At 31.9% G+C, this 15,568-nt stretch overlaps 2 protein-coding genes across 3 annotated transcripts in view; one reads left to right on the forward strand and one right to left on the reverse strand.

Annotated features, from left to right (window-relative positions):
- Positions 1-15,568, reverse strand: part of Lgr4 (Leucine-rich repeat-containing G protein-coupled receptor 4) — an 832,616-nt gene that overhangs the window by 155,306 nt on the left and 661,742 nt on the right. The window lies entirely within an intron of this gene.
- Positions 1,303-8,751, forward strand: LOC140434623 (uncharacterized). Its single transcript, XM_072523017.1, has 3 exons — positions 1,303-1,439; positions 5,093-5,212; positions 8,349-8,751. The coding sequence occupies exons 1-3, from the start codon at positions 1,394-1,396 to the stop codon at positions 8,561-8,563; spliced, it is 381 nt and encodes a 126-aa protein (XP_072379118.1). The 5' UTR covers positions 1,303-1,393; the 3' UTR covers positions 8,564-8,751.

A 15,568-nucleotide genomic window follows, 5' to 3' on the forward strand; every position in this document is an offset into this window, starting at 1 on the left:
ATCGGGATCTGCTACACTGTCATCATCGTCAAAATCACTACGGTCCTCGGTCACATTTTCTTCAGTCATTTGATTAGTAGCTGTTTTTTCTGGTCTAAACCCTCTCTGATATTCTCCGATAACTTTCTTTTCATTTCTTGTTTTAAAATTTCATTAATATTTTCCTAACAATTGTTATAAGTTTTTCATAGACTACTTCTAATAGTGTCGTTCCTTTTTCGCACTTCGTTTTAAGGTTTTTTGTAGAAAGGACAAACAAGACCGTTACATTTCTTCCTTTTTCCAAACTGCTAATGTCGAAATATTCTATTCTCTACTTTGTATTATTCTTTTTAGTTTCTTTATCTATTTTTACTTTTGTCCTGTTTCTATTTGCCAAAGCATTCCAACATTCTCCATTGAACCAGTCTTGATGTCTCTTCCATTAGGGGACCATTAGATGACCATCTTCCGTTAGGTACACTTCTCCACAGCCCAAGCGTGGTAGCTATTTCCATATTACACAATTAAGTAGATTTTATATGTTACATGATCTGCTATCTGCTATTCTTCTTCTATTTCCTGATTGACTGGATTCTCCAGCCTTTTAATTATTTCTTATTCCAGTATTTTTACTACCTGTTTCTCTTGAAAGTGCTCTAATTCGTAATTTAATCTACGTCTAACTGGTATTAGAATTATTGGTAATTCTGTGAGATGCTGTGATGTGAGAATCATTACAAAATACCGATATCAGAAAGTCATAATACAAGTAGACCAATAATAACTTAAAGAGATACCCATAAGAAGAGGAGTATGACAAGGATGGATGGATACGAAACAAGGAAACAAGGGAAAGTGAAAGGAAAAGAGGACCGGGGAGACAACGAACCTCCTGGTTCAAAAATTTAAAGCAGTGGGGTGGAAAAGCAATAATATACCACTTCAGAACTTGAAAATAATACTACTTACTTATTTTCTTTAACACATCTTGATTCTTATTCCAAACCGAAATGTCTCCTAAATGTGATTACGCAAAAATAATCTCATGGGTATCCAACAAAACGAGGTTTTTGCTGAACTCATATATTTTTGTCTATTTTTTACTATTTACAATTAGTATATACGTTTATTGTGAGTGTAAAAATAAATAAAAACTTTTTAATTCGATGTTGTCTTAGTTGTTTATTACCTGTTTTTAAAATAGAAACTGGAAATAACAGTTAATGAATACATATTTTATAATCAATAAAAATTTTATTATTAGATTACAATATAATGTTTGTATTAGAATTTATTTTAAAACCTGCGTGTACATAAATTTAGCTACATTTCTGTATTATACTGTGACTAAAATTCATCAGAAATATTTTTTATTCATAATAGTTTGTGAAGTGTACTTAGGATTTATAAAATGTCAACAGTCTTTTTGATTATCCTACTTGTCTGTGTAAATCAAGGTAAGAAATTGTTTATGCTGTTAATTCGATAAAAGTATTTTCGATTGTCTCATTCCTTGTAAGTATTACCAATGCTCTTTTTCGATTCACTTCAATTTCGATTTCTTCCAGCATTTAGCTATGAGTACAGTAGACTTGCGATTATCCGAGGGAATTGGGCCCGTGACTACCTCGGATACGGAAAAATCTCGGTTAATGCCGAGATTGACTGTACTAATAAAAAACACGTAAATAACGATAATTGTTGTTATTTTAATAACTAAAAACTAATACAGTACTGTATTTAAAGGATAAAAACATTTACGTTATCATAATTGCTGTTAAAAAATCTTGGATTGATTTTTGCGTAAGATTCATTCCTCTTTTTGAGGCGGCGATGTTGCGCCAACGTTAACAATGAAGGACGTCTACTGGCGTCGATTCCTTTTGCTGCTCGATGTGTGCGAGAGCTGCTTCAAGGGCCTTCAACCCATTGAAATAAGAAATTTTTTAAGTTATCTCATCCGTATCTTCTTCTTCTTCTTCGTGGTTTATGTTTAGAACTAGATCGGCAATTGCGTCATCTGTCAGTTCCATTTCTTGATCTCCATTCATCCCATCGATGACGTCTTGGTTTTCGATTGGTTATTCAACTAGTAACTGATTGGCTAGGTTGGCTATAGTATCAACTTCACAGTCATCAGTTTTTTTTTGAAGGTTCAGTATTTTGTTTTCTATCTGAAAAAACTTTTTCCGTGATTTTACGTCATTCCATGCAGATGTAATCCAATAGCAAACATCTTCAACAGTGATCTTCTTCAATGCGTCAATTACAGTCAGCCCTTCATCCAGTTTGTGTAGCAGTACTTGAAGGAGCCTCCGCCAATAATTCCTCTTCATTGCTTTTATAACCCCTTTGGCATAGGGGTTGGAGTAACATTACATTGGGTGGAAGACGTCACCACCAAATCAATTCACTCGCGTCTGGGTGGGATCGTGCGTTATCCAATAACAAAGCTTTCGGAGGAGGATTTTTGTCTTTTAAGTAGGCATCAATGACTGGTAAAAAGTCATTTAAAAACCAGTTCTTAAAAACTTTACAGTCCATCCATGCATTGCATTGGTTTTTGTAGGTTGTAGGTAAGTAATTCACTTGGATATGTTAGAATGCCCTTGGATTAAGACTTCTATTAAAAGAAGTCTTAATTTTACTAAACCAGAAGCATTTTTGCATATCATGATTGTGACTCTCTTTGCTTTTCTTGTAACCTGTTGCAGTTCCTTTATCTTTAGCAGCTAGTGTTTTCGAAGGAAATATTTGGTCTAAAGGCAGTCCATATTTAAGGGTAATGTAATTTTAAATAAAATGTTGAAATTTTAGTTAGAGTCAGTAAACAGTTTTACGCCCCAAATATTCAATTGTCGGATGCCATATTTCTTCTTCTTATTTTTGAAAACCACAAGAACATCGTCTCAGAAGTTTGTTCATGGTCTCCTTTCTTCATCGTCTTTCACGCCAATCCAATCCCACCATTCACACTTTGGTTGACCCACTGTTCGATTTCATTCCGTTTACGCTTCCAATTTCCAACAGTTATTTCTCTAACACCTAAATTTTAAGCCACCTATTTTATTGATTCATTCTGGTGCAACCTTTTAATTGCATTCATTTTTGTTTTTTGTTTCCAAAGATACAACTACTCTTTTCCACTTTCCACTCATATTGCACAGAAAAAGCAATAATTTTTTTGACACTTACAAAAATCAACTTATGAAAAATTAATTATAATACCGAAACTAATAAACTTGAATAAATACAACTAGTGCAATAAATATTAATTTAACTTTTATGACTAAAAAACGAAAAATTTTTAAATCGATTTTTCTGGACAACGGTGTATTCTATCGACTTAGTGTAAGAGTATCTTTGTTGACCTACCCAAAACGAATGCCTATGATCGGTTCTAGAAATTAGCAATTTATAAAATCGATTCAACTCTAGAGGATAAATATTCGTACCAGTTTTCGTTTTTCTAAACAAAAGCGTTCTGGAGGTATTAAAAAAAAACTAATTATCAGGCGCCATCTACAAAGAGCTCTAGCTCCCGACTAGTTTCCAAGGATATGGTGGAATTATACCGTATTTGCTTCACTACCACCTACTTTTCATGGGAAGACCTGATTCATGAACAGGTAGATGGAGTAGCAATGGGAAGCCCACTAAGCCCTGTCGTAGCGAAATTTTTCATGAAGCATCTAGAGAAGAGGGTAATGGAGTCAGCATGCAAGCCAAGGGTATGGTTTAGATACGTCGATGACACTTTTGTAATTTGGGATCACGGAGTAGAAAAACTTAACGATTTTCTGTCTTATATAAACACACTACATCCAAATATTCAATTTACGATGGAAACAGAGAAAGATCAACAACTAGCATTCCTAGATTTATTAGTAAATCGAAAGGAAGGTTACTTAGGACATAAAGTGTATTGAAAACCTACACACACGGACAGATCATAGATCATAAACAGGAACTCAAATCATCATCCAGGCCAAAAACAAGGTATCATCAAAACTCTGGTAGAGAGGGCGAAGAGAATTTGTGAACCACAACATCTGGAAAGTGAACTTTTTCATATTAAAAAAGCACTTACCTCTAATGGTTATACCAGAAGGGAAATACAAAAAGCGGTTAACAATGTTTCTAGAAGAAAGGACGAAGAAACAGCATGTATAGGCAAAGCGTTCTTGCCCTATATATCGGGGGTAACAGACAGAATTGGGTGAATACTTAAAAAAGCCAATGAAAAGATCATTTTCAAGCCTACAAAGAAAATCAAGCACTGTTTAAGATCGGTGAAGGACAAATACGACCCGACATTAGCAACGGCCGGAGTTTACTGAATACCATGCACACGTGGAATGGTATATGTGGGAACCACGAAAAGACACACAAACACAAGGATAAAAAAACATAAAAGCCATTATCGTTTAGGACATATCGATTCTGCCGTTGCCGAACACGCTTTGGAAAGCGGAGAACATCGGATACTCTTTGAAAAAACGCAGATACTGGATAAAACATCACAGTACTACACGTTTATATCGGGAAGCGGTGGAAATATATAAGCATCCAAATAATTTTAATCGGATAGAAGAAAGACTAAAAATTAACAAAACATGGATACCCATATTAAAATCCACAAACACGGCGGCCTAAAACATAATGAAATAGTCGACAATATAGCAAAAAAAGCCCTAAATGTAAATTACATTAGTAATTATAAATGTACACCTAGAGATTTAAATATATTTTCAAAAAACCAAATGAAGGAGGAATGGAAAATTTGGTATACTGAAAGTTAAAAGGGAGTATTTTATAAGAACACACAAAGTTCTATTCCATTTAATACTTAGTTTAAAGAAGGCAGCTTCGAAAGAGCATTAGTAAAAACTACTTTTATACCATGATTTAGCCACACTTTGGTTTCTATTTATTACTAATTTTGTTAGGAACAAGCCATAATTTAAGTTTAAAATACGTTTATTTTTGACGTTTCGAGTTCCAGTTAAATAGTAAAAATGGAATCTTAAAATTGAATTAAACAGTCCTTAATATGTAATAAAAGATGATTTATTTCTAAACATCTATTACTCATTATTTTGTTTTGCAGGATATTCACAGTTCAGATGCTATTCATGTTTAGGAGGTCCTGAAACAAGGTGCGGAATTGGTGAGAGTAAAACACTATTATGCTCAACGCAATGTTATGAATCCTACACTGAATATCAAAGTATGTATAAAAGTTGAAATTATAAAAAGATGAGTAATTACCTAGTATTGACAAATTATTTTAGAAATTTTAATTTTTTTTAGAAACAAAAAAGTTTTTGTTGTTCAAAGTTATTAAAACTAATGAAAATGAATAAATCCGTAAAATAGTTTCGAAACACAATTCAGATAACTGCCTTAATCTGAGCCTTCTAAAAATTGCAAGGCATAGCCAGACGTTGATAAAGATGTTAATAGAGACATGGGGAATCTAAAATTTGCATTCCACGACATGTCTCCTCAACTAAGCAGAAATCGTTAGCGAATTGGTTTCTTGTACTCATACAGAGTAGATCCGAATAAAATGAAAAAGACAGTAAAGATTTTATTTCACGTACAAATCGTCTATGTATATGTTTATACGTATTTCGCTTTAATAAAGCTAAATGAATAATTTTACTTTGATATGCTTAAGTTGAAAAAAAGGACTTTTATAGCGAGTATTCTCCTCTGGCAATGAAAACATCTCGCAAACAACGAAATTTCTTTAACCTAATTTTGGATCACATTTTACGAAATATTGTCTCATTATTGAGACCCAGAAACACGTGTTAGGGAGTGGTAAGAGACTTGAATTAAATCGAAACGCAACCGCCTTCGTATATTTATCGTCCTTACTCGACGCAATGAGTACAAGAATGATGGTAATTTATATGGGTAAATTGCTGATGCATAGTGGAATATAAATATTCCCAGCATCGCTCTGAATGGCTTGATTAAGCTTGGGTATACATATACACGGTTGGCCACTCAAGTGTCTACCGTGATATTTGGCAACATTTATGGAATTTTGTAAAACTAAAATAGGTCGATAGATATCTGTCAATTGTCAATTTCCTCCCTTTCACGTATTTCGCTGGAGATCGAAAATTCATGTTGTTTTCGATATTAATTCTACTCTTGTGAAAAAGTATCAGTTTATTCAAACTGTTACACTTCTTAAACACCAAACGTAACGCTTATGTTTTGCTAGTGTCAAGTTCCGGTCATGTCAAAAACTACATTAAACCGAAATTTGCAACATTAATAGAAACTTTATTAAATGTAACATAGCTAAAATGAATTAAATTTTAAATTAATAAATTCATAATTCCAAAATATTTCCTAAGCTATAATCAGCCACAAGTATTTGATATCCACCAACGTCCATTACGAAGACTACTTTAAAACATTTTAGGAGTTATTATACAACATTGATGCACTATTTGTCATCCAAGATTTTTCTTAAAAACTCTGTGCATTAGTCACAGTCCAGTAGATTATGCTTTAAAAGGCAACAATCAAAATAAGTTATTCAATATGAAGGATAAAAAGGGAAGAAATGTTCCTTACAATAAGATTCCAGGTAATGTAAAGAAAGTTAAGGAGCACATTGCGTGCTTTCCGACTATGGGATTACACTATTGTCGGGAAATTTCAAATAGGTTATATTTGGATCCAAATTTGTCAATCAGCAAAATGTTTCAGCTTTATATGGAATAGTGCAAAAGTCGAGATGAAGCTCATGTTAGTGAAGTCACTTATCGTAGAATATTTTGAAAACATTATAATATGTCATTTTTTAATCCCAAAAAAGACCAGTGTGACATTTGCAATCTGTACAAGAACGAAACTATTAATGAAGAAGATTATAAGCAACATATACAAAGAACGGACGAAGCAGCCGAGTCAAAAATCTGGCAAACTTCGAGCAGCTGAAGAAAAAACATTTTTAAGTGCTTCATTCGATTAACAAAGTATATTGCAAATGCCATCATCAGATGTGTCACAAACGAATTATTCTCTTAAATTGTGTGCTTACAACTTTACAATGTATGAAGCGGTACCTCAAAATAATGCACACTCTTATGCATGGACAGAGATTAATGGTCAACGTGGCAGCTCCGAAATTGGAACAGCATTGGTCAATTAAATAAAAACTCTGTCAAAAGACATCACAGACATCAGTTTATATTCTGACACCTGCAGTGGCCAAAACCGTAATCAGTTCATTGCCGCATTATTTTTGTATGTTGTAACACATACCCACATTGAGATTTTGCAGCATAATTTTATGGAGAAAGGACATTCGTACATGGAGATAGACTCAATGCACAGTGGCATTGGGTCTGTCAAGAAAAATTTTGCCATTTTTATCATGAATGATCTGTTGAATATCTATAACTTAGCCCGTTCCACGGGCTAAAATCGAGAATATCGAGAAGCCTTCGCAATCGTGATCGCCAATGTCGGATAATTCTGATATGGCACGCAAAGAAGAAGAGCCCGTTCTACAAGACGCAACAAAAAGAGCAGTGCCTACAGAGTTGAAAAATTACGGTATGTAGAGTTTTTATAGATCTTAAATCCTATGCACAGGTGTTCTTAAAAAATATAGTCAAAGATGAAAATGGAGACAAAGTATCATGGTTAAAATTAAAAGTAATGCGTTATGAGAAAAGTAAATCTGGCTGTATTCTTTATAAGTATAATAAGGCTCTTAAGGTATGTGGCAAGGGAAGACCAACTGTTACTCCAAAGAACAATCCAATGTTATACAATGAGCTATTGCCTATAACAAAGGAAAAGAAAAACAGTCTCCTTTAATTGTGTAGAAGCAAAATTATTCCGCCAGAGTTCCATAAGTGGTATAACTCGATTCCAGTAAACAAGAAAAAAAGTTCTAATACCGGAACCAGCTTCTTCCGAAAGCGATGACACAGAAACTGATTAGATTTTAATTTTGTTTTGTGTACTGATCATGGTTATTAAATAATATCATTTCCTAATAAGGTGTTGATTATATTTTTTGAATTTGACCAAGTCAAATTTTTAATTTTTTTTACAACAAAAAGTGACCAAGTACATTTCTTTTATAATTATTCAAAGTCCCAAATGTTTAAATATGGTGGTTAGAAACTAACGGTTTTAATACATACACAGGATATCAAAATTGCAGTCATATAAAGCTAATCACCGATTGTATATAAAACTTTCAACTTAAACTTTAATTTCTCGAAAACAGTAATTTTTGACTTGGTCAGTGTTTGCAGTGTGTCGACGATATATAAATATACATACATTTTATTATAACTTTATAATAGATTTCTTTATTACAGATGGATCATTAAAACTTGTAGAAAGGAGATGCTGGGATCCACCACAGAACACTAGATATAAGTCGTACTGCAGTTGGTTTATTAACTCAAACATTCCCAGTAATGCTAATGCAGAACTTAAAAGTTGTAGAACTTGTAAAACCGATAAATGCAATGGTAGCAATAACTTAGTTCCTAGAAACAACAATTTTCCTAAAAATAGCATATTTTGTTGAATTTGAAATATCAATAAATGCAATGTAAGCGATAAGTTGTAGATAATTAGAGAAATATTATGAATTGTAGAATTTGCAAAACCGACTAATACAATGATACAACAATTGTTTAGTTTAACAAGAAATTCATTTATATATTTGTTACAATTATTATACAGCAAATTATTTTGTATAATTAATTATTGATAATAAACAATGATAATAAAAAATAATATTTCTGATTATTCACATCATGTGCGTCATACTACACGTTTCTTATACGAGCCCTAACAACTATAATGGGACAAATTAAAATATAACTAATTCAGGCCTTTGACTGTTAATTTATGATTTTTTTTAATAGTTATGATAATAATGCTAAATAAGCAATATTTTAAATGATATATAATCACAAAACGTAATTATGAGTGTTGTATACAGGGTGTCACAAAAATATTGGTCATAAATTGTACTACGATTTCTAGTGATGAAAATAAGTCGATTTGGCCTGACCTAACTATATGCTACAGTGCACACAGAAATGGTTACGGGTTGTTAAAATGATAAAATAAATCCGATACTCGAAGTAGCGAAAAACGTTTTTTTTTCGATTTTTTCTATGGGGGCTTTCTATTTTATGGGGGCTCCAAACCTTCCCCCCTCTCACAACTTTTTTGTGGTATAATATTGGATGAAAAATGGGACATGTATAGAATGAAATACCTATTAATTTATGAAATAATGATAAAAATCATTAATTTAGAAGATACAAAAAAGTTGTAAAATAGCTATTTCCTTCTGTAGACGTCTCGTTTTTAATCCAACATTATACTACAAAAAATTTGAAGGGGGGAAGGTTTGGAGACCCCCATAAAATCTAGAAAAATGGGGAAAACATTTTTTCGCTACTTCGATTATATTGCGCATGGAATGCTAACACATAATATAAATTTTCATAAAAAAAGTTTTAAAACGTTTTGAATCTATATTAAAAAATTCGGTTTTATTTTGTAACTTTACACTCCCCGAAACATTTTCTGGGTGCACTTTTGCATATAGGTAAGTCAAAGTGCAAATCGACTAATTTTCATTCTTAAAAATTGTAGTATAATTTATGACCTATATTTTTGTGACACTCTGAACAACCCACATAACCTGTTAATGTCATAAACATCATCAAAATATGTAAAAATTAGTGAATCAATAATGGGGAATTATCATTCAGCCTCAAAACTACATAGGCATCTTTTTCGTGTTTCCAACCCCGTCTATTTTGCACCACTCTCATCCAGTCTTCTTACATCAGCCCATTGTGTAGGTGGTCGACCGACGCCAACGCTTCTCTTGTCTTCACATGTTTTCCATTTCAATAACCTCTTTGTCCATCGCCCATCCGTCATTCTAGAGACTGGCTATATTATTTAATTAATTTCTTGATGAATTAAGTGAATTGCTATACTATTTCAATAAATTGGTGCAATCTCTACAAATTTAAAAATTCGTGAGTTTGTGATTAAAAATTATTGCTGCAGTACTTCTTCTTCTTCAAGTGCCATCTCCGCGGCGGAGGTCGGCAATCATCATAGGTTTTCGGACTTTTGAGACAGCTGCTCTGAAAAGTTCATTTGATGTACATCCGTACCACTCTCTCAGGTTGCATAGTCATGACATTCTACGCCTTCCTATGCTTATCTTTCCTTGGATCTTTCCCTGCATAATCAGTTGGAGCAAGGTGTATTTCTCTTCACGTGTAATATGTCCGATATATTCTAATATTCTTGTTTTTATTGTATTTAAAATTTTCATTTCTTTGTTCATCCTTCCCAGAACCTCTTTGTTTGTGACGTGTTCTGTCCATGATATTTTCAGAATTCTTCTGTACACCCACAGCTCGAATGATTCCAGTTTTTTCATTGATGTCGCATTCAAGGTCCAAGTTTCCATTCCATAAAATAAAGTCGAAAAAACATAGCACCTCGCCAACCTAACTCTTAGTTCCAGTTTTAAATCCCTGGTACATAGCACTCTTCTCATTTTGTTGAAATTTGCTCTAGCCTTTTCTATTCTTATTTTGATCTCATGATTTTAATCATTTGTAAAGTTAATCATTGTTCCCAGGTATGCATATTTGTCCACTTGTTCGACGTTGGTTCCGTTTATTAGAAGATTCTCGTTATTTCTTTGAGTTTTCGATATTCTCATAAATTTCGTCTTCTTGACATTCATTATTAGACCATACTCTTTTCCATACTCTGCTATTCTGGTCATCAGTCTCTGAAGATCTTCAAGGTTTTCGGCTAAGATCACAGTGTCGTCCGCATATCTAATGTTGTTAATGGGAACTTCATTTACCTTTATTCCAGCTGTTTCACCCTCAAGAGCTTTTTTAAGGACCTCTTCGGAGTAGGCATTAAAAAGAATTGGCAACAATACGCATCCCTGTCTCACTCCACATCTAATTTCAATTTATTCTGACAGCTGTTCGTTAACACGTACTTTTGCTCGCTGTTTATAGTATAAATTTAATATGATCCTGAGGTCGTTATAGTCAATCTTCTTTGATTTCAGGACATTTTTAGGCTGCAGTACAACAATCCTTAAAGTGTCAGATACAATTAATATTGCCAAAACTATAGTGTAAAATATAATTAAGCATTATAAGGAAAGGTAAAGTAATTTAAATAAAAAAGGTAAAAGCTCAGGTCGTCCAAAATTAGTTTCTGATAGACATAGGCGAATATTATGCAGTAAAAGTAGTTTACAAAAAAGATCAAAGAAATAGTCTAAGGCAAGTTACAGCTGAATGGAATAATTAAATGAAACTGGATAAAATATGTCAAGGGACTGCTGTCGCAAGTAGAAATATAAATCTACATTACAGTTATTTATGTTTTTTTTTTATTACAACTAACAACTTAAAAGTGTACTCATAGTTTAATATATTGTAACATATTTAAAAGCGTTTAAAAAAGCTTTAGTTTTGTTTTTTTTTTAAGTTTCTAGCATCAAAACTAAACGAATTACGCTTAAAATAAAGTTTCTCCTTGTTTTTTGGTAAAAACATCGTGAAGATCCTAATTAGCACCCCAAATAAAATTAATCGTTGCCGCTTTACAGTTTACTTTATTTCTGTATTGTTTATATGATCTGTAAGTTTGACCGATTCAAACTGCTTATTTTTAAAGAAAAATTGGTTTTAAAATATTTGTTCACTTCATTAAAAGATGATTTCCCCGCTTTAATTAACAATTATACGAATTTTTCAAATGGGGATAGTTTTTACCCCTAAAAAATAAAAATAAACCAATACCACAAGTCCAAAAGTAAAGTGGAGGGTAAGTATAACCGAAATACAAATTTTTATGCAATTCGGTGGTGACATGAAAAATTTCACCGTATCGCCGTATTTCACGTTCATTTACTGACCTATTGGTACTAAATAATTTTAAGTGAAGAATCAAAATTCGACGTATGTGTTAATAATTAGCGCACACGAGTTATTCGCAAGAAGCATGAGGCTTTTCACAAATATTGTTTCAAATTTGTGGCTGGCGGGAATTATTTTTCAGCAGGACGATGGTCTGCTGAAATTTTTTTAATAACCATTTATCTTTAATATACATATGCTCTCATTTCAGTTTAAAGGTTTATAAGTAAATATAAGTTAAAAAGATGAGTAGTTTCATTTCGACATATGACAGTTAGTACACCTTTTCTGTCATTTAGTACATAACCATATTTTTAAAGTCTGTTTTGTTATAAAGTTCAGTGTAACATTTGTTGATAAATATAGTTTTAATTCTGTTTTATTAGAAGGTCCAGTTCAATGTAACGTTTGTTGATAGATATGTTTATTTGTAATAACCAGACGTGGGCAAATATGCAAATTGCATATTTTGCATATAATGCATAAAAAATGCAAAAATGTCAAATTTTGCATATTCATATAAAAGTGAGCATAAAGTGCATATGGTTTAAAAATTTGGTGTTAAGTATATATATTTTTATATTCAAACTTACAGATAGCATGAAAATTCCAATATTTAATTTTGTTTTATAATTACTTGGTGTTCAAATTCTTGGTATAGTAACTAATAAAAGACAGCGGTTTATAGTTTTGTCACGTTTTGTCCAGGAATTAAGGGTTTGTGTTAGCCAGTTTATGTCTCTAGGTAAAAATTTTTTATTTTGACGGTCAGTTTCACTTGGTTTCACTTTTTGTTGTAAAATTGGAGGCGTAAACAATGTGTATTTCTAATCGTGAATAATTATTGTGCTTTGAAAATGCCGAAAATAAGCAATGTTTTAAATTAGATAAAACCTTACAAAGAGTTATCTATGGATATGGATAAAGTTTATTGCTCATGTTGTGGCAAAACCGTAAGTACATACGTATTATTTTTTATTTTATTTTAAAAATTTACACAGTGGTACAAACAAAGATTTTAAAATCGGAGATTATGTTTAAGAAGTACCGACACAAAACTAGTTCGCAATAAATCGATGTATTTTTTCTTTTTTCAAGCATTTTTTAAACTTCTTGCTATAAAAATAGGATACCTATTTAAAATTTAAATCATTCAATAGTCTACTGAAAGGTCGCTACCATTTTTTTTTCTAACAGCATAGTTTGCTTTCATTTTGCTAAAAACAAAACCATATCATATATTGGACTTAATTAATTAAGTGCTTTTAATTTATGCTCACAGTATTTTTTCTTTAAATGTAAACAGAAAAGACCAAGAGCCTCTTGTAAATATTTGAGATTTCTTTCTTCTTGCACAGTCATTTTTTAACATTTTCAAGATTACTACACGGATTTTTATTTGATTAAATTTAAATATTTTAATTGTTATGCAAAAACGGTTCATTTTTAGTTTATTTCTACAATCTTAGATTTTAAAAATGGGTACAACTATAGAATATTTATATGCTTTTTTAGATTTCATCTGAAAAAAAATTTCAAAATTATTTAATGAAAACTTTAGTTCTTTTTTCCACAACAACCAACACCAAACAAAACATTCCCAGTGAACGAACTCTAAAGAGAAAAATAGATAATAATTACTTTTACATATGTGTGGACGAGACCACTCACTCGTCAGGAAGATACATTGTGTACTTATTGATTGGTGTACTTAGCGATAAAACCTTTCCAAAATCGTATTTAATTTCCTGTAAGCAAGTGGAAAAAACCAACGCTCTAACAATATCACGGTTTCTACAAGAAGCATTAGCAAACTTTTTTCTTCCTGCTGCTGTACCTAATGATAAATTATTGCTTATTTTATCTGATGCCGGACCATATATGGTGAAAGCAGGACGAAATAAAAGAAAAACTTATTACATGTCACTTGTTTAGCGCATGGAATAAACAGAGTTTCAGAGGAAGTAAGAAAAATATTTTCACTAGTTAACAGTTTAATAGCGAGCATCAAAAAGGTATTCCTGAAACCATATGCTTCCTGCTGTTCCACTGCCACCGCAACCCATTTTAACACGTTGGGGAACATGGTTGGAAGCAGCTAATTTCTATGCTGATCATTTGGTTGATTAAAAAAAATAATTAACCTTTTAACGGATGATAGTTGCCAATCTTTATTGGAAGTTAAGCAAGCCTTCCAACAGTAACTGTCATTCATAAAATCAAATTATAGTTTTGTCCCGAAAACTATAACTCAATTAGAATCCTCCAAATTATCATTGTTAGAGAGTACAGTTTTAATAAAAGAATTTGAGTCATTGTGTCAAAAGGTGAAAGGTATTATTGGAAAGGAAATTTTTCAAAAATTTAAAGTAACCATGAAAAAATCAGTATTTACCAGGTTCTTTCTGAAGTGGTTCAAGTACTAGCTGGAACATTTTCCGAACTACTTAATTTAGAACCATCTATTATAGTTAACTTGAAAAATGCCCCAGTCGAAAGAAGTTTTCCTATTAACAAATATATATATTTAGATAGAAGCCATAAGTTTTTATTAGAAAATTTTCATTTGATAATCTATTGTTACTGCAACTCAAAATAATATTTATATGTTAAAAGAATTGTATATGTTACGTATCTATAACATTATAAGTATTTTTGTAAATAAAAAAATATTGTAAATATTTTTTATAACATGCGTATTTTCTAGATAAATATGCATATTTTGCATAAAATACTGCATATTTTTGCATAAAATACTGCATATTTATGCGCATATTTCATACTTTTTTATTTACATATTTTCCTGTCTAGTAATAACTGTTTATGTGAAATAAAAATAAATATGTAATGTTTATCTTTAAACCAGGGGTTTAAAATTATTTCATTTGGAAAGAAATTCAGCCTTGACATTTTTTAGGAGAGAAAAACTTTTCTTTTTCACCAACAAGAGGATTTTTTAAACGTCGTTCTATTTTAAATAATTTAGGATTCTTCTTGCCCAGGACATCTCTGTAAGTATTTTTTTGAATTCTTTTTAGTAGTTAGCCCTCCCAGTCTTCCCAAAATAAAAGAATCCTTATCCACGACTCAGCTCTCCAACCAAAACACGAGTAACCGTTCGCAAACGTTATAATTTATTTTCTTATCCTATCTCCCAGCAAAGTAATTGTTCACTCCCCACTTTCAACTCCCAATAAGCAAATTATATATTGTTACAAGTGAGTAGTATATTTAGAATTAAACATTTCTTCAAAGCGCAAAAAAATTAATTCCGTCAGCACTGCTATCGTGTCAGCTATAAAATATGTAAAATCCTACACTTCGTAGCTACCTACTTGTTTTGCTTCTTTCAGAGCTCTTTTACGATCGTGTTCTAGACTTATTTTTATACCATCCATTACGCCGCCTGCGTTAAATTTTGTCATTTTCTTTGCGTGCGATGTTTGTTAGTTCATTTACTTTTCGAACAGGTTTTTCTATTTTCCGCTTGGTATCGATTCTAAGTAAAGATTCCTTCAAATATTTGGTGAATGGAGCTAGCGGCATTGTTTTATTATTATAAAAAGTTTTATATAAGGTTCAACTATTAACAACTGGAA

This window comes from Diabrotica undecimpunctata, chromosome 2, assembly GCF_040954645.1.
Source record: "Diabrotica undecimpunctata isolate CICGRU chromosome 2, icDiaUnde3, whole genome shotgun sequence".
In the NCBI taxonomy this organism is placed as follows: Eukaryota; Metazoa; Arthropoda; class Insecta; order Coleoptera; family Chrysomelidae; genus Diabrotica; species Diabrotica undecimpunctata.